Here is a 23,701-nt window from a genome sequence, read left to right as displayed (position 1 = left end):
TGTTTAAGACCTCCTCAAGCAGACATCATTACCAAACAGGGAACACTTTAAACTTACAGATGACCAGCTATAGAAGCCAAAGAGGAGTAAGTAAAGTTCACTTACATACATTTTTTTAGATCATATGTTAGTAAGACTGATAAAGAAAATAATGAGCAGATTAATCAAAGATAGTAATGTTAGATGAAATTGGATGATAAATGCTGTGTTTGGGTAACTATATTAGTATATGATTTGAAATAAAGTGTGTGTGGGTGTCTGTGTGTGAAGGGGACTCTTCCAATATATCACCTCAGCAGCATTTTTTGATATCACAAAAAATACAAAAGGTCATGACTGGAAATTTCGCATCTCTCTGGCTCACATGCAAAATTTCCGCACTGCAAGGGAAGAGTGCACTCACACAGAGAAGTAAACAAAAACACAAACTTACATTTTTGTTTCTGTCTACTTCCTTCTTTTTTGATACTGCTATGACTAAGTTCTCATTTTGTGAGACAACTACGAAAAACCTAAACTCTACGTTTACAACTATTCTCTTTCATGACAAACACCTTTATCCAGGTACTAAGGTGGGGTGTACACCATTATATTTTGTGTGTCTTTAGACTGGGCGAGGCAAAATGGCCACCTTCAAAACTGGTCTATCTTGTTAACGTGCACAAACACACCAGGGCAAACTGTTCACACACAGCCTGTAGCATTAGAGCAAAATCCACAGGGTGTCTCTTTCCGACGCCAACTCACCTCACTCACACCAGGTCTGTTCCAGACACAAGAATGTGTGTCATTTGAACATGAAGCGCTTAAATCACAAATAAAAGAAAAAAGACAAAGTAGAAAAAGAGACAGAAGCAGAGGGCAACAGCTACAGAGTAGAGAAGACGAGAGCAAGGTAGCGATAAAGAGATAAAATCAAAGCCTGACTGATGTAGTGAAGAGAAAGAGAGTGTGGGACTTGGAGTGGAGGGAGAGCTGAAGAGTGAGCTTCTATCTGATAGAAGGGATTTGCCCTTCCCTGGAACAGTAATTTACTAAAGCCATTCTACAGAGGCCCATCAGTGGCGATCTGCTGGCAGATTAGACGACAAAACCTCATCCCTCGCTTTCCCTCCAGCCAATCACTGCCAAGCAGCGAGCACAGGGCAGAGGATGAGGGGAGGGGCCAATTTCCCTTCTCTGTCTGTTGAATTTAAGGAGGCCAGATACACACATGTGTCACACACATGAGCACAGAATGCATACAGGAGATTGGATTGGACTCAGAGCTATTACTGTTGTCTTTTCCCACCCTCAGGATACAGCAGCTAACCCTGTTTTAGCTGGGGATTTGTCATTTATAATCAGTTTTCTGCTCTTGTTTCCCCTGCACTCGCTTGTCCTTTTTGCAGTTTGTATCCTGCCCTGAAGGCCCTCAGAGCATTCCGCTATTATATTGGTCCAGTCACTCTCTTTTCCTCCCCCCTCTCTTTCTGTCTGTGTTTCTGCCTCCGCCCCGCCCCTCTCTACATGGACTGCAGAGACCCGTCAAGTGTGCCCCAGCTGTGCAAGCAGTGGGAACTGTTTACCATGGTACATCATCATGGAGCCCTGTCCCACACACTTGCAGAGCTCTCACAAGTGTTGCACAAGCGTTTAGCACATGAACTTGAACATTATGGACCCTCTGAAAAAGTCAACAACCCAGCATGCAGTAAAAAAAAACCATGAGCTTAAAAAATGGAAATCTTTTACAGCTTGAAAAACAAATGTGAACTTATTGTATGTTTGTAGAAAAAACAAGATAATATTGCAAAAAAACTATACTACTGCTACAATCCAGCTCAATAAAAATAATCATTTCAATTGTCGTAAGCCTGTGGTTAACCATATGTTCCAATAGCTTTTAGATACACACGCAGCCTTAACCATCCACATCCTGTGTCACCCTCTTTAAGACTGACATGTGAAAAAACATTGCACAACAACAGAGAGCTGTTCCTTCCCTCTCTCTGCCATTACCGTTTCCTGTCTTTCCCTTTGGAGCTGTTGCCCAACCTCACAGGACCCCCAAAAACCCCGAAGGACAAGGCTGACATCACCCATCCATGTCTCCTGTCAACTGTGACCTCTGGAGGAGCAGGAGGGAAAGAAAAAAGCAACAGTAGGAGGAGAAGAAAAGGCAGGACTGTAGATGTAAGCTCTGCTCTGTGGCCTAAAAGCTGCTTCAAATGCTCAAAGAATTAGTTTCAAAGAATCTGATCTGCTATGGCCAAACACTGACAGACTAGTGACATGGGGGTATATTTACATGGTTATGAAGCACAAAGTGAATTACTGTAGATGGGAGACATATACATTGAATCACAGTTTACTAAGAGATGCTGTAATTCTTTATTAAGTATCATTTTGGTGCTAGCTTAAATTGCATTTTGTAGTTTTAAGTGTGCTTGTGTGTAGTTGTAGTTTAGGGCAGGTTAAACTAGTATCAAGCATTTGTTTGATTCATTCTGCCAAACAGGACATCAAATGCGACCAAATCAGCATGACGTGAATGATCTGACATATTGATGTCACCACCTACATCCTGGTGCAGTCTCTTTTATTCTGTTGCTTTTCTTCTGTTGTTTTCTATGTTGTCTTGCTACAGAAACTCAGAGACAGAAACTAATGAGAGGATGTTATATGCATATTTTTAAACAATATGCAGGAGGTCTAGGGGGACTGGCGGCTAAGTGGTAGAGCATTGGGTTGGGATGCAGAAGGCCGTGGGTTCCAATCCCACCCCACCAGGTGTGGCCCTGCCCATTGACCCTGGTGCTGGTCCTGAGCCTGGATAAAATGTGAGCGTTGCAGCATGAAGGGCACTCCGTGTTAAAAAAAAAAAAAATCAATGAGCAGTACATGTTGTGGCGACCCCTGAAAGGACAAGCCTAAAGCTGTTGATCTTTGATGCAGCCAGTGGTGGAGAAGATGGAAGCACAATAGTTTCAGTGTAAATTCTGACAGATGTTTGACAGCAAGTTCATACAGGCAAGGAAATTGTCAGTGAGTTTCAATGTTCATATCCAAGATTACAATGACTACATGCATATGACTAGAATCACACCTGGTTTGGTTTAAAGTTACTTTAATACTTTATGAACAAGTTTGTCTGAAATGTTGCTCCTCTCTGACACACAGGATATGTTTTTTGCCTTTCCATCTTTGTATTCAACAAAATGAGAATTTAAGCCAAGCTGAAAGTGTGTGAGGTGTTTCTTTCTATTTAATACATGTGTCATGTATTACTGGTTTCTTGATTTTATTATTTTCTCTTTTTTATTTTTTCAAATTAGACTTAATGATTCATTCTTGATCCTTTAAGCAATCTTACAAATATGAGTAATTCACTTAGTCCAGTCTGTCTGCTCAGTGTGTCAGTTCAGCTCACCACCCCACACTACATTCCTGTCAGTAAGTCTGTTTGAGGCCCACTTTACTGTCATCATCATTATCATCATCATCATCATCATCTGTGAGACAAAAACATCACATTTCCAACCAGTCAGAGAAATTAAAAGTGTGCATCCTAGTCACAGCTCATCTATAAAACTCTAGTGTACCGTAGAGCATCCCCCCTACTGGGCTGCTGCCAGTGCTGTCAGCCAAACACTCACTCACACTGGACGGCAGTAGAGGAGGCTGTACCTGCATCTGGTTCCAAAGCCAGCACTGAACCTAAAAGGGCATCAAAGGAGTAAATATACACTAGCCATATTGTCAAGTATTAAGTTGTTATGTGTGTCCACCACTCATGTCTACTTCCACCCCACAGTTGTGGTTTGCTCATTTTGAGGCACATTTGTAGTTTACCATATTGTCGCCACTGTATTGTATTGTTTTCATTTACAATACTGGCAATGTATTCATATGGTTATTCGTGGAGGAAGAAGATGAACTACAAAACAAAATGAATGCACTAAATATTTGTTGTCTTAACTATTAGGACTGTACAGTAGAAAGCTACCAATGCTGTTAGCCTCAATGAACATGCTCCAAAATGGTTAATGTTTCATTTGCCTTAATAAAAAAATTTAGAATTTGCTATTGTGGATGAATGTATCCAAGTTGATGAATTAAGTATGGCTGATCGGTTTTCTAATAAATTCCTTTTGCATAATGTATCTTAGATTTGATGTTACAAATGAAGACAAACATTTCAGAGCCTACAATGGATTTGATCTAAGCAAAGACAAATTCAAATGACAATACAATAATGTCTCCAAGCTTGTTTAATGTCGCCCTTGATTGTTCAAAGATTCCTGTGAATTATTGACTTCTCATAGAGTAGATATGATCAACAACTGAGTACAAAAGAAATATTTAAACAGCATTTACCACCGTCCCTGCAGGATGAAAACCCCATTAGTCACCGAGCATCATTAGAGATTAACAACCTGGCCTTTTGGAGTCAATTCATGACTGAAAACCTAACACCTTGCATTAACAAACATTGACAGGTTTTCTCACTTGCAAGAAGACCAGTAACTTCCGACTAGTATGAGGGACAGTTTCGATTCTTCTTGAAGTCCAATTACAACTGAATGGGTCAACTTCAAAGCCACCTAACAATATAATGGTAGTAATGAATCCAACTTTACCTGTATTTAACAAAAATAGCAATAATAGAACACTGACACTAACTGAAAGGATAACATTTACATCCACAGATTCAAAGAAAATGAGAAGGCAACAAGTAATTACTTGAACTCTACATGTAAAGGGTGAGCCAAACAAACAAACCAAAAGAAAAAAAAAAAACTTTTTTAAGCTTACGTTCACCTATCTTATTTTCTTTCTGGCAGACACGTGGATTTAAGCCACAACAGGCCCAGCTCGTCCCGACCTGACAAACTGCATTCCCAATGACCTTTTCCTTCATTGGGCAAAAAGGTCTGCATTCTCTGTTCTCCGACAACTGTGACTAATACGAGCTGTGGTGTGGTAAAGCTGTCCTCCCTCAAACCAAAAACAGCTCCTAGAAATGTTTACATTCTTTACCCATGTTTCCTTTACTTTTATCTTCACAACTTAAGACATACATGGAAGTCAGTATAGCAATAATGGAAGAGGCAGGACATGTGTAGACTTAGGTTTATGGTTTGTGGCGACTTAAAACAATAATGATGCATTAGAAGTATTATTAGAAACAGAAACATCAGCAACAACCATTCTGAAGCTTATTGTAAAATGATTCAACTGTCGCACTGTTGTGACTAATGAACACTTCAACCTTAAACTTTCACTCTATTACTTCATTGGGTATAGAAGGGCCATGACTACATTTACTGTTATCACTGTAAAGCAGCATAATAGCATTTCTAGCTCATTTGAAAGAAATTCTCTTTTTTCAATTATTGAGTCAGCTTGTCCCAAGTAAGACACATCTCTCCAGTCCTCATAAGGAATGTTACAAAATGGTGGACACTCAGGAGCTGCTGGAGAACTGCAACAGGAAATGAACTCTGACTTAAAGCTATGGACCTTGGGGCCCCTACTGCATCCTGGGAAATTATGGCACTGAGTGGCATTGAAGAGAGAAATGACCCATGTCACCGCTATGAAAAACTAACTTAGCTTGAAAGCCATTTAAAATCAGCTAAAAAGGCACAGTGGATATAACTGGGTCTAGATTCAAGAATTCAAGGTGATTCATCACTAAGAGTATGTATTTAGCACAAACAAATGTGCTGTTTGCCCAACAACAATAGCAATCAGAGTAACAGGTCAAAACCAGGCCAACACAGACAGGCACGCTGGCAGAAATACCAGTCTCTCTTTCTTTCTCTCACATGGACCAGACAGGACTACAATAAAGACAGCCAACAACAGAAAGAGTAGGAGACAGAGGCCGAGGGATCACAGGCAGTAATAAGAATGACAGTGTTGCCACTCTAGGAAATCATAAAACAATACCACTTGGCTCAGGCTTCTTTGGGTGTGCCTCCTCTATCGGTAAAATCCATCTGTCCCTACGGCGCCGCAGTTAGCTGCAGCTCCCTGTTTTATGGCCATTTTCCCAGCCGTGAGACAACAGTATGGACATCATTAGCTAAGTGGTGACTGGATGACAGGCGGTGGTGCTGCGATCAATAACAGCAGACCCAGCCATCCGCAGGCTGAGCTGTGCTTACTCATCAGCCCTGGGCTCGCATGAGGCCTCGCTTAGTCCAGAAACTGGGGCTGGGCTAGATAAGGGATGTGGAGGTGTCAGGGTCTTGCTGTCTGTGATAACAAATGGCTATGAACAGCCACCTTATCTTCTCACCTTAAAGAGGATATGATGTCGACTGTCACACAGCTGCCTAACGGCCAGAACAGGTCTGACAGTTATGTTATGAGGGGAGGGGAGAGGTTAGCCAGTGTTGGTCACACTGTGTGTGTATGTGCATCTCTAGAGTGTGTGCATACTTTATCAGAACAAGTTGGTGATCTTGTGACTCAAAACAACAGTTAGCCAAGTCCAGTGCCAACCTCCAAACTTTCAAAGCCGAGCTGCAATCAACTATGAATTCTAAACAATAACAGTCAGGTAATTATTTGCAAATGTTAAAATGCCCGTGGCAAATTCCAACTTAGGAATACCTAATTTGTTTAAAAAAAAAAAAAAAGTCCCTTGTCCAGGGTTTTGTGTGCCCCGGTATGTGACGGAGAAAGACTGTGTCAGCACATGTTCACTGGGGAGATGCCAAAGGCCACCACAGTGGTAGCCATGTGCCCCTGAAGTGGCATCTGCGACAAACATTTAGTGACAAGGTGGAGCCCTTCTTCTGCACTTAACCACAGCTGACAATAACACTGCACTGCAAGGGCAGAAGAAAATGAGGGAAGGAGAGAGTCACGGGAACAGAAGTAAAAAGTAGAAAGAGTTGGTGACACTGAAAGACCAGGAAAAAAAAGGAGCAAAAGGCAAGGAAGGCAAGAAAAATCAATAGGGGTTTAGAAGGAGTCTGAGAAAAGTAAGTAGATGTCTTGAGGTCAAGTGAGTCTCTTTCAGAGGCTACTCTCTACTTTTGTCATTCTCTGCCTAGTCTGACGCTTATTAATCAGTGATTAAACCTGCCAACTTTAATTAGAATAGATTTCAACTAGAACCCCTGTCTACATCTTACAGTACTTTCCACCTCGTTCTACCTGAGCACAGCAGGTGTATAAAAACACTGGGCAGAAGCAGCCTTTAAAACACAAATATAACATGTTCGACCAGTGTCATCTGCAATGTCCATATAAACATACTTAAAGTTGTAATATTTTGACAAGGCGCAGATCTAAACCCAAAGGAACAGCATAAATGCAACCCCACTTCCTGCCTCTGCACACAGTTGTTTGCACACTGCCAAATACACAAATCCTCCCTGCACCTAAGCTTATTGTGGCTAATGTGTAAAAAATGAAAAGAAAAAGCAAATAGCTGATACTAGTCAAACACTTGTGCTTTCAATTACAATGTTTACAGAACAGTTTGAGTAGAGGAAAGAAGTCTGGGTGTTACTTTTACACTTGGATTATTGTACCCAACAGGAGCAGTCTTCATAGATAAAACCCCAACATCACGGTCTCTGAGCCACAAACAAGCTGCTCTTACAGGTGATTTGTTTTTTGCTTTCCCAATTCAATTAATCCAAATAATGATGCCCAAAAAAACTACAGCCCTAAATTAAATAACTGCACAACGTCTACTTTGCTTACGGCCTGTAGCAGCTAATCAGATAGGAAGGCTCTGTGATACAAAATATCAGAAATCCAGCACACCACCAATTTTGGATGGGAATGGATCGACAAGCAAATCACCATGATTGCTTGACTGCTGAGCTTCCGACTGTACCAACAAGTTTTATCAGAATACACTCCTCCTGCAGCTATTTAATGGAAGGTGTGCCACCCACAGCACCTGCCATGATTCAGAAAAACAGGCATGAACATTAAGTACCGAGAAAAAAGACAGTAATTGGAAAGAGCAATTACACAACAAGCCATCATCAGAATAAATAAAGTGTTTCAAGTGGAAGTGTCTAGTTTATTCTGATCATGATGGTTATGCTGGCCTTTTTTTTTTTTTTTTATTAGGTTATTATTCAAGTAAGTATAAGAATAAAAGCCTCACAAGCAGGCATACCTGATGCAACATTAAAACCAAGCCAAAGCATCTCAGGGCAAACAGGAGGACAAGGCCATCATTAAATAGAGGTAAAACAACTGGTTTTAATTTATTTGTATGTTTGGCCAGGCTGAGACACACTCCTGTAGTCTGACCTGAAACTAATTTGAATAAATCAAATTGCAACTCATTTACAAGTGTTGAACTCTTTCCTAGTTCTCTGCATTTGACTTGAACCCTAAAAGGCTAAAATGTAAATATTGAGGTTTTTTTCACCCTTTTAGATATTGTTTTGATAGTAGATACAATGAAACAGGCTGCATTTATGTGCTGTTTTGACTACCCTCACCTTTGACCCTCAGCTGTATTCTTCTCCCCCACTCTAACCACTTCTCCTAGCCTTCCCCCCAACACAACTAGGCATAGTTGGACTTCCTACAGGAAACACTGGGGTGTCGCAAAGGAGAATCTCCAAAGAGTCAAACAATGAGACACAGGGACTTCTTCTCCTGACTCAAGCCCAATTTAGGCATTGAACACTGGGGACTTGCTTACAACATGTCGGAAGGTCAGCACGACAGGTTAAGACAAAAATGAAAACTAAGTGCTGGGTTGTGTGGGAAATGTGACTGAGTGTATATACGTGTCCACAGACTGCAAACTTGCGCAGAGTTATCCTTTAATACTGTGTAGGTGGATTTCAGGACAGCCTCTTTGTATCTGAGGGTAAGAGGTTCCCACTGTCTGTACAGACAGTGTAAACACTAACTCACTCAAAAACAATCAGAGGCCATTATACCCTTAATATGATAATGCAATGGAATTAATGTATTAATGGATGACAGACCTCTTTTTTTCAGGCTAGTCCCTTGCACAATCCCCAAACTTGGAAAAGTTTAGGTTTAAGAACCATGTTGGTGTTAGGTGGAACAAAGTGTGCAACTACACCAACCTGCTGAACTCCAGGCGGTGGCCTAATTTCAATGGCAGTAACTCAATCATAATAGCTTATTTACAGGAGTGCTGACTCATGGAATTTAGTTGTGGCCAATAGCCAACAGCAGGGTTACTTATGGCTGTCATGGATTGGTTGATCCCTGAGCACAAAGCTGAAAGGGCACATACCAGGAACACAGCCTGAAGCACAAACTGCCAGCAGTTGCATTCTACTTAACTCAATCTTGTAGCGTCTTTTTTTTTTCTCTCTCTCTCTAACTGACTACCTACTTTGTTGTGTCATTCTCTCACTGCTCCTGCTTTCTCCTGGTTCTCCCTTCGTGTTCCCTCTCTGCAGCCCCTTCCAAATTACCATAGCCCATTAACCCTGTCCCTCTGTTGTGCAATTGTATCTAGAAAAGCAAAGCAGGGCCGGTCACGTCCAGAGGTCACCATTCCTCTGTGGCTTACATCCTGGTCCTTTATCTCCATGGTCACGGTGCTTCCAAACACTGTCATTGTAGTTTGCAAAGAAATATGAAGTCGAGTTAAAACTGTCTCAACAGAGCCCTACAGCCACCACTCACATTATTAATCATATCTAAAGCCCCTACTTTCCACTAGCATTATCCATTAATAATACATTTGGATTGGAAAAGCAATACTATAAAATAGTGGGATTGGGATATAGAGCAAATGCAATCTTTGTCCCTGCTTGATTTCATTAAGAATTATTTTCAAAGTTCTTGTGCAAACCATTTATTATAAAAAGGGTCTTACGCACAGGAATACAAAGTATCATTTTGTTCCCTTACACATACACTAGACACAGCTAACACTGCCGATCAGGGATCAGCTCCCTTGTGCATAATCCAGTCAATCGGGACACAGTTAAACTGGATCAAAAACAGAAAGGGGGCTCACTACAGAGGCCTTTATATCAAGCTGTCCCCATCTGCAAATCTGTAATGAGCAAGCGAGCTAAAAAAGCGGGGAGAGAAGAGAACCTCAGTTCGGCCGAAGCAGGCACACTTTCTAATGGAAATTCAGATACAATCATCCCAGAATGCACTTCTCTCTGCCTAATAATCGGCCACTAGAACAAGGCTGCCATTGAGAGGAGAGTGACTGTAATCTGGTCCACCAAACTCCAAAGCTGCCCGCTATAATTAGCTCCGTTCTCCATCAAACACAGGCTTACACTGACTCACAAGCAAACCTCTCCTGTAATACAAAAGAGAGAAGAGATTTAGCAAACGGCGCATTTTCAGATGAGCGGGGCAATTTCCTATCTTTGGCATATGGAGTCACCTTGCCTTGACAGGTATGCTAGCTGTAAAATCTGCAAATGAGCAGGTGAGAGGCCATGGTTTTATTCAGCAGCACAATGGTTTGTGGAAATAAAAGCCTGAGTTGACATGGAAATAATATAGTATGGAGCAAGATTTTAAACTGAGTGGCACTGCAAGCCAGAAACACATATTTCCTTATTAAAATAACCTGTTCACAGCTGGGCTTACTGATTTAGGTCATGTTTCACTTGAAGGGGCATAAGTAGTTTCCAATTACCTTTCTCATATGATTACTGGCCCCGGTATAAAGAAGTCAAGAGAGGAATTAAGATAAAAGAAGTTGAATTCTCTACCAATGTTTTCCAATGTTCTACCAATTTTAAAATAAGGCATGACAAACTCTGCTTATCTGTCCTCGACATAAGGGACAGAATATTATCTCCAGGGTCCTGAATAAAGGAGGTATCTGCATCTCTGGCCTACATCTTGAAGAGCAAAGCCTGCCCTCCTCTAATCCCAGGAACATGTTGTAGCCAAGAAAGTCACAACACAATTCACAGCCAAGGGGTAGGCAGACAGACAGACAGGGGTGAGTGGGTATGCTGGTAGCCAGCCTGCTGCCTGGGCAAATGGCATCGTTATTAGGGGAAGAAGAGGCTTCCTGGAGAGATGTGACTGCACTGCAAAGGGCCCAATCAAGCTCAGGACAGAAGTGCTGACAGCTGCTAACGCATTTACCTGAACGCAAAGAGACTGTCTTACCAGGCAAGTGTGTGTGTGTCTGTTTTCGTTCTCCTTAGCGTGGTCCTTCCAGTAAGGTTGATAAAAATCAAAGGGAGAGAAACTCGCCGCATTAGGAGTCAATGAATTTGCTTGAAAGGAGGTAGAGTCCACAAAATAACAGCATCCATTATAAACTGACAAAGTTCCTGTTTTGAAAAAAAAAAACCCATTCTTCTGGCAGTGACACAGCAGCACAAACTAAAGCCCTCTTTATGCGCACTTCTGCTTTAAGGCCTTATCACAATATCTTGCAAACATTCACCTATTTATCTCACCCTCTGAAATCATTCACAGTCAATCTTAAATCAATGTTGCAAAGGCAGGTAGAAAGATCACTTTTAAAAATAAAAAAACTGAAGTCTAGAGGAAGGACTGACAGAAAGGGAGTGGCTGGCAAGCCAGTGACCACTTTGCAGTAGCACTGAGATTATGCTATGACACGCAGATGACTAATTCTGGCACAAAAATAGATCAATGGTTGTGTTATCATCAGGTTGCACTAGTCAACCTATCTGCACTTTATCATGAAGCCCAAAGGGGTTGGACACGCAGCATCCTGCAAGTCAAGGTAAATATCATCACGAGATATTGAACTGAAGGTAAAGCAGCTGTGTAGAAAGATGTAAGCAATTTGTGTGACACGTACAGATAATTGAAACGGGGAACAGAGTAAAGTTACCTCCTGGCAGCGTGCAGGCACATTAGGTAACTGTGTCAACATGGAAAGTCCTGTATATGTTTTCATTTACAAACTAAGTGGGACTGTTAGGATAAAGGACAATCACAACTCATGAAAAAACTAATAAGAGATGCAAGGGATTATACAATGAAACAAATCTGATGATTGCTGAGGTCTGGGGTCACTAAAACGCTAAACATGCCAAATAAAAGCCCATCCAGTTTATAATAAATGAGCCAAATCTTTAGAAATCTAATTTATAATTCTTTCGTTTAGCCAGGATATGATGAGCGCTTTAATAGAGAAGCAAAACATGCAGACACAGCATCAAACAGTTGCTTGACAGTCCCATAGTCCAACACAAACATCCTTTTCCCCCTCTCTCTCTCTGCCAATTGAAAGTCTTTATTTCTCCATATATTCAAGGCAGAGAATTTCTTCAGACCGGACAAGACCAATGAATTCCAGGTGTTGTTGTACAAACAATTTTAATGTTTGGACAAGATCCATTTAATGCCCCCCACCCCCCCTCCCTTCTTTCCCGTGTAAACATCCCAATCGCCCCTTTTCTGCCTATATCAGAACACATTTTCTTATTCACCTTTTAATGATAACTAGAATAATCATTCACAGGATTGAAGGCTTCAGATCGCAGCAGGCGTCGGGGGGGGGGGGGGGGGATGACGTTTCATTTTATTTCATACCAAGCTCCAACGCTGGCAGACGAGGACGCCTCAAAACAGATTTGGAACATTGCACAGTTCCTCAGATTGGACATTCACATATATTATCTGGTGTAAAGACAGGACTGTGTTGTACCTACCATGGCATTCCTCCCCGTCCAACCCTCGTCCGCTCCTTTCTTTCTCCCTCTGTTCCTCCGAGACTCGCAGCCGGCGAACGACTTTTTAAAAGCAGACAAAAACACTCCCTACAAGGGCTTGCATCGATTATTTTTTTCCCCTCTTTTGTTTTTTTTTTTCTTTTTAGTAATTTAGTAATTAAAAAATAGGTGTCCGTTGCTCCTCACATCAAGTGTTCATTTCCACCAACTTGAAGTTTGCTGATGCATATTCCCCTTTCTCTTCCCTGTGTCTGAGAAGAAGACGGGAAAAAACAACTTAAAATCTCGTCAGGAAAAAGAAAAAAAAATGCTTGTTCAAAGTCCAGTCTTTTCAACGAGGAGAAAAGGGAGGGAGGGGGGGCGTTGGTAAGCGCTGTTTCGGTGTGTTTTTCCTTCTTGGTTCACTACCACGTTGTTTTGACCAATTATTATTTCCTTTGTTGTGTCAAAAATAAAAGAGTCCGTGTGGAAACGCTTTCGCCAGCTCCGCCTTCCCTTTAACAGCGCTTAGTTTCTAGCTACAACAGCTCGTCCGAGGCCGTTGTATTCTCCTTTCTAATGTTAAGCCACTTACAGCCTAAATGTGTGGCCGTGTGTGTAAGTCTGGGGTTTTTTTTTTCAGCTTCCCAATAATGGCGGACCTTCTCCTGAATCCAGCATCTCCCCTCCTATTCACGGAGAACAGGGAGAGAGAGACAGCAAGAGAGAGAGAGTCTCGCCCAGCGGTTCATGGACACAATTACACGCACACTGTTGTTGACTCCAATGTTCCTCACTACACAGTAAATAATATCTATGAGAAAAGTCATCAAGGGAGTGAAAAAAGAAATTAGAAAACACAGGCATTTTTTCCATGAGGTGATTTAATTTGAGTTATGATTCAGTGTCCTTTATTTTTATACCTTTCATATTTCCACAAAGAATTATCATTAGACAAATGTTTTAAACTAAACATTTTGAAGAAATTAAATTATAGTAAACCCACAGTTGCCTAACTTAAAATGGGATTTGTTAAATGTACTGTATATTATTATATCTGTATATTGTTTATTTTTATAATATACATAAAGAACTATTATAGCATACTACTTTTTATTTTTGTTCAGTTATGTCAATGTGTCATCTTGACAACTTTGATCAGCAGTTTGCATTCAAAATCAACTTAACACTTTTTTGTTGTTTTGTTTTTTTTAGTTTAAATGGCATTAAAATATGTTTTCAATGTGGCAAAAAAATATTACTAGAAACCATCATATTTAAATTACAGTCATTGAAAAGTATGGACTTTCCATTTGTGTAACACTAAAGAATTTACTTATCTATCTAAAGTACAACAACAACAACATAAACAAGGAAGGGGAGGTGGAGATAAAGATAAAGGTGGGGGAGGGGAAAATGCTGCTATTTTTCATTTTTCAGAAAGGATCTCCGCCAGCAGATTGTCAAACAACTTCATTGTTATTAGACCAATGCGTTTCGGCCTGTAGCCTTCATTAGATTCTCTTAGAGGTACATGGCAAAATAAATTTTATTTTCTCACACATAGACCTACTGCATAACAGTCCCATTGTCTATCTTTGTTATATTGGATAATATTGCAGTCTCTGTTGTAAAGTCAGTCTGATGGATTTCAAAATATGATACAGTCATTATAAAATGAAGTACCCAACCTGATAATTGACTGCAGATCTCTAGTTACTTGTTTTTCATATGCTACTACATCACTGATGGCAGACAATCTGGTCCATTCAGTTGTAACACCATTTCTGAGCTATAGGAAATGAAAGAAATGTATTTATGTCATCATTATTGTAATTAATTGACTTAATTTTTGTCCATTTTCCCTTTTGGCCCCATGTCTTACAAACAACTTCCTATCTTAACTGAATTTCCCTGTTCAAAATCAAACATTAGTCGTACAGGGTTTAATAGATTTGTTGTGTGTTGACCCAAAGTCTTCTACTGAAAACCTTATCGAGCAGCAGACGGAAAATATTTAATACCTTTCCTGAAAAGAATCAATCATCTCAAAGGTTACTCCTAATCTAATGTGAATGCTTATTCACAGTAATGATATCCTAGTCTGTATCTACTGTGGATGCCTATCATCAGTATTATTATTATTATGACTTCTGACTTCCGTACGTTTTGGTGCCTATCTACTTTCAGCTAGAAACACCATTCAAACTTCTAATCATTCAGCTTAAAAAGACATTAATGCGTGTATACGGCTTTTTAAATATCTTTCGCATTTTAAGATTTTTGTACTTTTAAAAATTATTGCTTTGATTACATCATCGTTGGCGTTATCACTGACGTCACATAAACCTCACATAGGTTTTTGCATTTTAAGTTGTTTTTGCTAACTGGCTAAGTTTGCCTAACCAGGAAGCGACATGTCGTTTCAGCTATTTCAACAAAAACAGGTCAGCTTTTTTCCATCTTTGCTTGGAAAGTCCTTTCAGGGCTGAAGCATTCACAGTGCATTTTCTTTTTGGAAATGCTTTTTCGGGTAATTATTCTGACTTCCGTCTTCCGTATGTTTTTTGGCGCCCATCTGCTTCAGCATACTTTCAGCCAGAAACACTGTTCAAATATCAAAACATTCAACTTATAAAGGATATCATTGCTCGTGGACAGCTTTTAAATATGTTTTATACTTTTTAAGATTTTTATACTTTTTTTAAACAATGACATCAATGACAAAGCATAATGGTCTTTGAAGTTTTTAAGGCTAACTGGCTTTGAAGTTTGCCTAAGGAAGCGACAAGTCGCTCAGCTATGTCAGCAAAACAGTTAAGCTTTTTTCAGCTTTGCTTGAAAAATCCTTTCAATGCCGAATTCACATTCAAAGTGCATTTTCTCTTTGGAAATGCTTTGTACACCGAGTCATTGACTTAGTAAAGGAGTTACCGTGACGTTATCTGCCTTTTGTCGATTTCCACCAGAAATAATAAAACATTTAAGCTCCTAAGGCAGATTTCAGAAAGACAATGGAATTATTTCCACATAGTTGGAGAAAGACAACTGCCTGGACTAACAGCTCAAACAGATGTTAAGTGTCTTGCCCTGGGAATTTATCCTGGAATTCTACCCTCTGTGCCTGTAAGGCCTTCCTAGAATTTCCTAGAAGATGTAATTCCAAGCTGGAACTCTAAACTCTTAACGGTGTGATATAAAAACAAACACATCAGAAGGTTGTAAAATCCTTTTTACTGATTCTGAAATGGAATTTCAGACTTTACAGCACACTCAAAACACTGGACCATGGAAATCACAGACACATCGTGTGACAAGCTTGTCATTAAAGGCTAAAGTCTAAGTAAACTTGTTACAATATTGAACTTTCCTTGGCTATTGAATAGGAAAAATAAAATATAAGAAGGAAATGTTTGAATGTGTTATTTGGATCCTACATGAGCTGTAAAATTATAGCATGTTTGCTTTGACAGTTTGAAATGTGAGCCACCATTAAATATACACTCAGGCACGGTTCAAGGTGCACTGCCTTCTGTTTAAACAAGTCACATTAGTCACTGTGTGTTCTCAGCCTTATTTGCATGACCTCAATCACAAAGTGCAAGATTAGCAGGGGTCAAAGTTTTGTTGTATAATCTGCCTCTGTTTTACATCGCTTTCTCCTTTTTTTGAACATGGGCCAGGCTCATAAAACCTTTGTTTATGAGACTAGTCAATTATGACAAACATCACCATATAAATAACATTGAAGCTAACGACGCATTTGCCTACCCTGGACACACTATGACAATGCAGCTGCAAACTTTTCACCTATTGTTTATTCATTGTTTGGTTATGTTTGTTATGTTTGGTCCCTTTCATTTTATTTTCTTTTGCTTATCTCACCTTACCCCTCTCTCTATTTGCAGCTGAAATATTTCTGGGTCCCAAGGGCGAGCACATTCCTCCACTAATTTGTGCAATCCCTGACAATCACTGCCTCCCCATCCCCCTCGGACTCCCTAAACACCCAGAATGCACAGAAAGGCAAGGCTGTTCAAGCTTTCTGGGCCATGTTCTGTGGTAACTTGGCTGTCCATCCAGACCAGTAAACAAACTTTGAGCCCTGACTCTGCAGAAAACAGCCACAAATAATGTAACCTCAAGTGGCTGGAAATAGTATTATTTATACAGTGTTCCCATTCATTCATTCTGTGTTGTACATGAAAACTATTCTGAAGAGTGTCACAAATTGGGTAAGCCTATAAGTAACCCCCCAACCACTGAAAAAACACATTTTAAAAGATGTCAAATTAGTTTGCTCACCAATTCACTCACGTTCTTCTGTTTCACACATGCTTAAACGGCAAGTGTTTTTTTCTGTTTATTGCTTAACCTCTACTAATTATTTTACATAAAATGTAAATGTATTAACGGGAATGAACGACTCAGTTTATATAGGCTGGCAGACCACAATTCCTTACTTTACCTGTCCCTTTTCAAACTAAAGAAATTTATAATTCAGGGACAAAAAAATACATGGCTAAATATATTGTGCTGATCTGTCAGATATTTAGACTACCAAAGCTTATCCAGGACTGAAGCATGTTAGCAAAAGGTTTATCAGTTGTCCCATGATACCTAAAAAAAGTTATTCAGCCCTTCAGACTGAAAAATGCAAAACTGAACACAGAACGTTTACTTTGATAAGAAACCTTCTCCCTGTAATATACCCATGAAGAAAATAGCAAAAACGGCACTTTGGCTTCTCATGTGACCGTCAAAGCACGACTCATCAAGATAGTGCCCAGGCGGACGCTGGTTGTTGTAGTGCCACATTAGCTTCCAACGCTTTGAAATAAAAGGGAAGAAAACTACATTCTCCATCATGCAACTGCAACTTAGCGGAATTTGCGTTTCTTGTTAGCTCGGCAGAGATAGCGGACGAGCAGTCGAACACATTAACGCTACTGATGTATTTACGTAAAATCATAGAATAATTGTTCTGGAGTGTGCTATTCTTGTGGTACTTTAGTCCATATTTAGGAGACGAAAATGGTAAATATGTTACAGATTACCTGTGCTTTGTTTTCTACTCATTAGTATATGACCGCTAGCTTGCTAGCTTTGGAAAGTTCGCTAGGTAACCTCTACATTCAGTCAGTCTAAGACGTATTGAGCTGACTTACTGTAACAGATTTGAAGTCCAGATGTTTTACTTGTTCTTAAATAGCTCACACGTCAACAACATTTGATTTTGGAGTCGTTTTTACAACCACATTGCCATAAATAATGGGTGCGGTTCAGCTAATACAAGCTAGCTAACGCTAGTATTAGTCCTCAGTTAATAATCAATAACTAACGTTACTCTTGAATGGGAGGCTATTAAGAATTAGAAATTTTAATTAGATTTAACTGCACTTGTATTTCCAGTTGGGTATTTTCTAAAAAACGTTGTATTTTAAAGCTCTGTGTCTGTTTTAACTCACAAAAATATTTGTAAAGTAGTAGTAGCCACAACCACCAAGTAAATGTAGTGGCGTTAAACAGACCATCAATGAAATGTAGTGGAGTACAAGCATAAAGTTGCATGTAACCCATTAGTACTACAGCCTTATGCATTACTTGTGTAAGTTTACTTGGGTCACGTTCTAAAATAAATTATTCATGTTGCACTCTAATTTTGTCTTTCTTTTTATTGCATAGATCCGCTTCATCCTCATTCAGAACCGAGCAGGGAAGACGCGACTGGCCAAATGGTACATGCAATTTGATGATGATGAGAAGCAGAAGTTGATTGAGGAAGTGCATGCAGTGGTAACTGTCAGGGATGCCAAACACACCAACTTTGTGGAGGTATGGCATTTGTATCCTATGTTTGTATGCAAGCATGATTATATGGTTTGGCATTTTTCTGGGTGATTTAGTTTCATGCCCTTAATATATTGCTTCAACTCATTAAATCTCTGCAGTCGCTACTTCACAGTACAATAATTAGGGGAACCATGTGTGTTACTTTACGGGCGTTTCCCACTAGCTATTTAAGCGAATCATAAGTGGTCTTAATTATTTCTAAAACAATCTGAACCAACCAAAAAAACCTGTTGTCTGCTGTGAAGTTTTCTTATTGTAGGTATACTTTGTGTATGTCACCTTAAAGCCTGGAAGCTTAAGCTCAAGGAAAGCTCTTGTTGTTGTCATAATATGAGAGACAAAGCTGTTGAGAGACTTCTTTTCTGCTGTTCTCACAGTTCAGAAACTTCAAGATCATTTACCGCCGTTATGCTGGTCTGTACTTCTGTATTTGTGTGGATGTGACTGATAATAACTTGGCATACCTTGAGGGAATCCACAATTTTGTAGAGGTAACATAACACACACACACACACAACACATGATGGTAGCAAGTGAACTATATGATTTAGATGTCATGCTTTGATCGTTTTCAGGAATGTCAATGTTAATGATAATAATTACCCTCATGTCTAGTTTTCTGTTGGCTTGCAGCTCCCTTAATATCAAACATGCATTCTGACAAGAAAGCTGTCAGATTAAATTACAAGTACAAGCAAATGAATTACTTAGTTTTTCAGCAGGCAAGTTTAATGACAAAAAAGCATTTCGTTATTAGAGATATAGATAGCACTTCTAGGTAATGGTATCTAAATCAATAATTTAATCACATGAAGTTTTTTCTTCAACAGAATATAGCTGATGAGTTTCACTATTCATCAAGCCAGTCCATTTTAGTGAGGTCAATTCATTTTGTTAGAATAAAATTCTTTGTGCATTCTTATGTTTCTGGCTTATTGATGTTTATTAGTGTTAGATAACGGTACATAAAGCAATGGTGGAAACTTCAGCCGTGAAATAAATCGATCATTAATTACAAACTGACAGCGATTGACTGCACAGACATTGCACAAACTCTTTGTTGGCAAACATCAGGCAGCTAAGGATGACAGATGGTGCTAACAGTAATGATGTAATCATTTCAGATTAGAGAACTAATACTTTTATGATGTCCAAACAGTTTACTCATGTAAAAACATTGCAATTTGTTCTGTAATATCTGTGGATTCTGGGCATTCTACGACCTGTACTCAAATCGGCCCCTAAAGTGTGACTTCAGCAAAAACAATTAACTAAATTTGTTTATGTATTGTTCTGCAACTCCTGCAACTCCTGCTTCACATCAATTGTAGCTGTAATTCAGTTTATGTTGTGTTTTTTTTTTTTTTTTAAAAAAGCCTTCATCTGTGTAGGGCAATAAACAAGGAATAGCCCAATTCTATTTAATTAGTAAAGGACAACAAGGTCAGTTGATGATTATGAAAGAGTTGTACTTTTTGGTACATATGGCCCCACCTTCAAGGAAAAATAACCAAATTAAAATCAATACAGTGGTTCTTGTTTTTAAGATTATTCTTCTCTGCTCAGTCTGTCTGAACATAAAGTAAACTGGACCAACAACCATTTGAACATTCACTTACTACCATTCTGAACAATGGGCCAGTAGTTTTGCCCCTGTAAATAAAGCCAAGAGCCACCAGTGTTTGATTTGGCCTATTTTAGATGACTCCTTGTAGTGGAAAGAGCGTATTACATGGTTGTTAAGTGGTTTCTGTAGCTACTACAGCATCAAGTTATTGTCAGGTTATTTCTGCACTGCTGCATAACATCAAGACATCCACTTATTTAACAGTTTATCTTTTTTTTTTTTTCCTGGCTGCTGTCTGATTGAAGTAAAAGATATATTTTTAAAATATATTGTTCCTCTCTCTTTCATGTAAGGTGCTGAATGAATATTTTCACAATGTGTGTGAATTGGACCTCGTGTTCAACTTCTACAAGGTAAAGATATTGAGATATAATTTTTTTGCTCTGAGAGATTAGAAACACCTTGATCAGACAGAATACTCTGAGGAGGACAAAGCAGATGAGAAAATGTTTTTCATTACAATGCCATGGCAACTGCTATATTCACAACTAGAGCAGGCATTTAGTTAGAATCATCAAAATCACCGTATTGGGGTGGTGGTGGGGGGGGATTCTGTTTTTCCTAGGCAGAAATGCTAAGCAACAGACACCCCTGAATTCTCACACCCCCACCCAAGCCTCTGCTGCTGGAGTTCTTGCTAATTAGCTAAGGCAACTGAACATCCACCCACACACTTTAACTTTTAATCAATCACCACCCATGTTTAACAGCTCGTTACAACCAGAGTGACGAGACTCAACATTTTTGGACAATGTTAGGAACTTCACAATAACACAACTGCGGCTTAAAGACCAGCATTGTTCTATAAACTCTTACCCTCACAAACGGGGGGATTTCATGTGTGCTAATGTTAGCAACTCAGTGTCTTAACGAGCACAGACTGGATGATGATTTGTCGCTTAGTTCTCCAGAAGCTGTAACCCTTTTGTGTGTAGAGAGTAGGATAATGTCACTTTTGTTTCAGTTCTCTCAGTTTTTTTTCTTCTAATACACTGTCGGTCTTCGCAATTGTAGGTGTATACAGTGGTGGATGAGATGTTCCTTGCAGGAGAGATCAGGGAGACGAGTCAAACGAAGGTCCTCAAGCAGCTTCTCATGCTCCAGTCTCTTGAGTAGAAACCAGACAACAATCCCTCCTACCTGTCTACTAATCTGCTGCCCTGGCATCCAAACAAAACCCACTCATTGTTTCTTTCAGTCTAAAAAGGACCCTCAATAAATTGCCTCCATTCATTGAGCCAATACTGACAGAACTACAGATGAATGGTGTTGGAAATGGATATAGATATTATAGAAGACCAACTAGTCAATTTGTCATAGCAGTCTATATGTTGAAATATTCTTTACCTGTCACACTGTTAATGAAGTCACCCAGTTTAAAGGTTGTACATTTGAACATATTGACATTTCATATATTGCTTGAGATACATTCAGCTTTATATTGTGTTCCCTCTATCCCAAAGCCAGAGGCTGCAGCAATGAGTTCTTTCATGTAGTAACCAGTGAGTCTTTGCATTTAGCTCTGTGCAGTGTGGAAACACTCAGCATTCATTTAATGGCACTACTGTAACTAACAAGCACCACAAATAGAGACCACCTATAATAATATACCTGCACTGACCATTTACTACAGCCAGCTCTGTAAACCCACTTATGGAAAGACCTTGTAAGCATTGTGGTGTTACTTGTCACGGACACTACGCAGCTTATATCTGGATCACAGTGCAAGCGAAGTACAACTAGAAAGCCCTTTTAGAGCAATTGACCCAGCAGTGCAAGTTCATAATTGAATGGAGGGTACTTAGGATGAGTGCCATTTCAATGGCATGTTATGGCAACCTGTGCTGGGTCAGATATCCTCATGGCTGATGATGATAAACTGTGGGTTGTGTTAGCTCAGATGGGAGTTGTAATCATTTCAAATGTTCTGAATCATTTAATACAACTGGTTACATTAAACGGTGCTTGTTAGTCACACTTGAAACACTTAAAACACACTCAGATGGAACAAGACCTGGAAAGTATATTTTACATAAAGCAGTCATGGGAAGTTTGCTTTGTGTGTTGTTATATGCTGTGTATCTTGTGCATGTTGAATATTGTGAAATTACCATTCATTCCAGAAAAAAGTGGTTTTTGAACACTGTATGTTAAAGAGCCATAATTCCTGAAGCATTGCATAAAATTGGCTTTAAAATTCTTCTTACAAACCTTATGAACTTTGACTAAAAAAATAAACAATTTTTTACAAAATTGACTTAAATATTTGACTTGTCATGCTCTAATTTTAATCATATCCAGTCATAAAGGTGATTTCAAATATTGAAACATTTTTTGTATTTTTTTAATTTGGTAATAATGAAATATGTACTGCTTTCCTTTTACTATCCACTTGTGTTTGTTGATGGAAAATGGTGTTTGTATGCATCACTCTCCGGTTCACCTACCCATCATGTCCAATTACATGTAAATAAACAATGAAATTATACATGATCAACTGCTTCTCATTAATGATTCATCTTCTATGAAAAGGGAATTTTTAACATCAGATCTTGACATTTTCCCTGCAATTCTGAATGAAGCTCATAATTACACAGGAACCACATTTTCTAATATTTTTGCACCATCTAGTGGCAAAGCAAAAGTTCTTCCACAGTAAATTATGCACTTTGGTTATGAGATCACCCTGACAGTCTGTCTTGGATCAATAAATCAGTCAATATATCCACTTCAGCTACATTTAACCACTCTAGCCCTTACTCCATCGACCCAGGAACATCAATCCAGACAACTGGACACACAAGGCATTTACTCTTCATCATATTGAGTCCTCTGATATCCTAACCTCCCCCTGCCTGCCTTTGAGACAAATGACTTGACTGAAGAATAGTAGATGAGGCAAATGAATCATGTACACAGATTCTATTGTTAAATTTCAGGGTCTGTTAAGTCAGGCCATAAACCTGATGTGGAATAACTTGTTGCTTACAGCTGCACACAAAAGAGATGGGGGTGGGGGGGATCAGATTTACCAATATTCACAAACACCATTTAAACAGAAGCCTATAAACATATAGGGACAACATATTTCAAAATCAGCATCCAGGAGACGTGTATTCTGTGGAAAAACAAGCAGTTTACTAGGAATTGGGTAATCATTGCAATCAATGATCAATACTCACCCTCAACAGACAATTTCTATTTACAGAATATTAGTTAAGATGTACAGTGATATTAAGGTTGATTATAAACCATTATTTACTACGGAACAACTGAGTTTGTGTCCGTCACATGATTGAATCCAGACTGGATGAAGTGAGAAAGCAATGCTTATCATATGGCTAGTTTGATATGGTTTTATCATGAACTGTACAATAAATACATATAGCTAAATACAAGCTTCCTCTCATTCAACAGTGTTCAACCATTTAGGTGACCTGACAAGTAAATGGGGATGACAACTTGAAAATATAAGCAATCAGAGTAATTGCTGGTGTCCTCTGATAGCTCAGCAACTTGTCAAGGATGTTGACTTGCTCAGCAAGTCAACATCCTTTTATCATCACCTCTGCAACCGCAATGAGCAATG

At 39.3% G+C, this 23,701-nt stretch overlaps 2 protein-coding genes across 5 annotated transcripts in view; one reads left to right on the top strand and one right to left on the bottom strand.

The window, feature by feature from the left end:
- Window positions 1-13,278, bottom strand: part of arhgap35a (Rho GTPase activating protein 35a) — a 57,602-nt gene extending 44,324 nt beyond the window's left edge. For 2 of the 3 annotated variants that reach the window (XM_067506579.1, XM_067506578.1), the window contains exon 1: window positions 12,633-13,278. The gene's annotated coding sequence lies outside the window, so the exon portion shown is untranslated. Of the gene's footprint in view, window positions 1-11,109; window positions 11,245-12,632 lie in introns of those variants that run through there. The other variant, XM_067506581.1, reaches the window with a different exon arrangement.
- A 4,229-nt stretch (window positions 13,279-17,507) lies between these two features.
- On the top strand, window positions 17,508-22,605 carry ap2s1 (adaptor related protein complex 2 subunit sigma 1). Of its 2 annotated transcripts, XM_067507415.1 has the most exons (5): window positions 17,508-17,669; window positions 18,318-18,467; window positions 18,863-18,976; window positions 20,406-20,465; window positions 21,127-22,605. In XM_067507415.1, the coding sequence occupies exons 1-5, from the start codon at window positions 17,667-17,669 to the stop codon at window positions 21,226-21,228; spliced, it is 429 nt and encodes a 142-aa protein (XP_067363516.1). In that variant the 5' UTR covers window positions 17,508-17,666; the 3' UTR covers window positions 21,229-22,605. The 2 variants fall into 2 exon arrangements, with proteins under 2 accessions (XP_067363516.1, XP_067363517.1); XM_067507416.1 differs by lacking the exon at window positions 18,863-18,976.
- The last annotated feature ends 1,096 nt before the right edge of the window (window positions 22,606-23,701 follow it).

The sequence above is a fragment of the Channa argus genome, chromosome 6 (assembly GCF_033026475.1).
Source record: "Channa argus isolate prfri chromosome 6, Channa argus male v1.0, whole genome shotgun sequence".
Classification (NCBI taxonomy): Eukaryota; Metazoa; Chordata; class Actinopteri; order Anabantiformes; family Channidae; genus Channa; species Channa argus.
The sequence above is the reverse complement of the archived record's forward strand: the minus strand, read 5'-3'. Positions and strand labels throughout refer to the sequence as shown.

What these genes read in the sequence shown, in the direction of transcription:
- ap2s1 (XM_067507415.1), top strand. An exon ending in AACACACCAACTTTGTGGAG is followed by an intron (nt 18,468 to 18,862) that starts GTATGGCATTTG and finishes CTGTTCTCACAG; the next exon opens with TTCAGAAACTTCAAGATCAT. An exon ending in TCGTGTTCAACTTCTACAAG is followed by an intron (nt 20,466 to 21,126) that starts GTAAAGATATTG and finishes TCGCAATTGTAG; the next exon opens with GTGTATACAGTGGTGGATGA.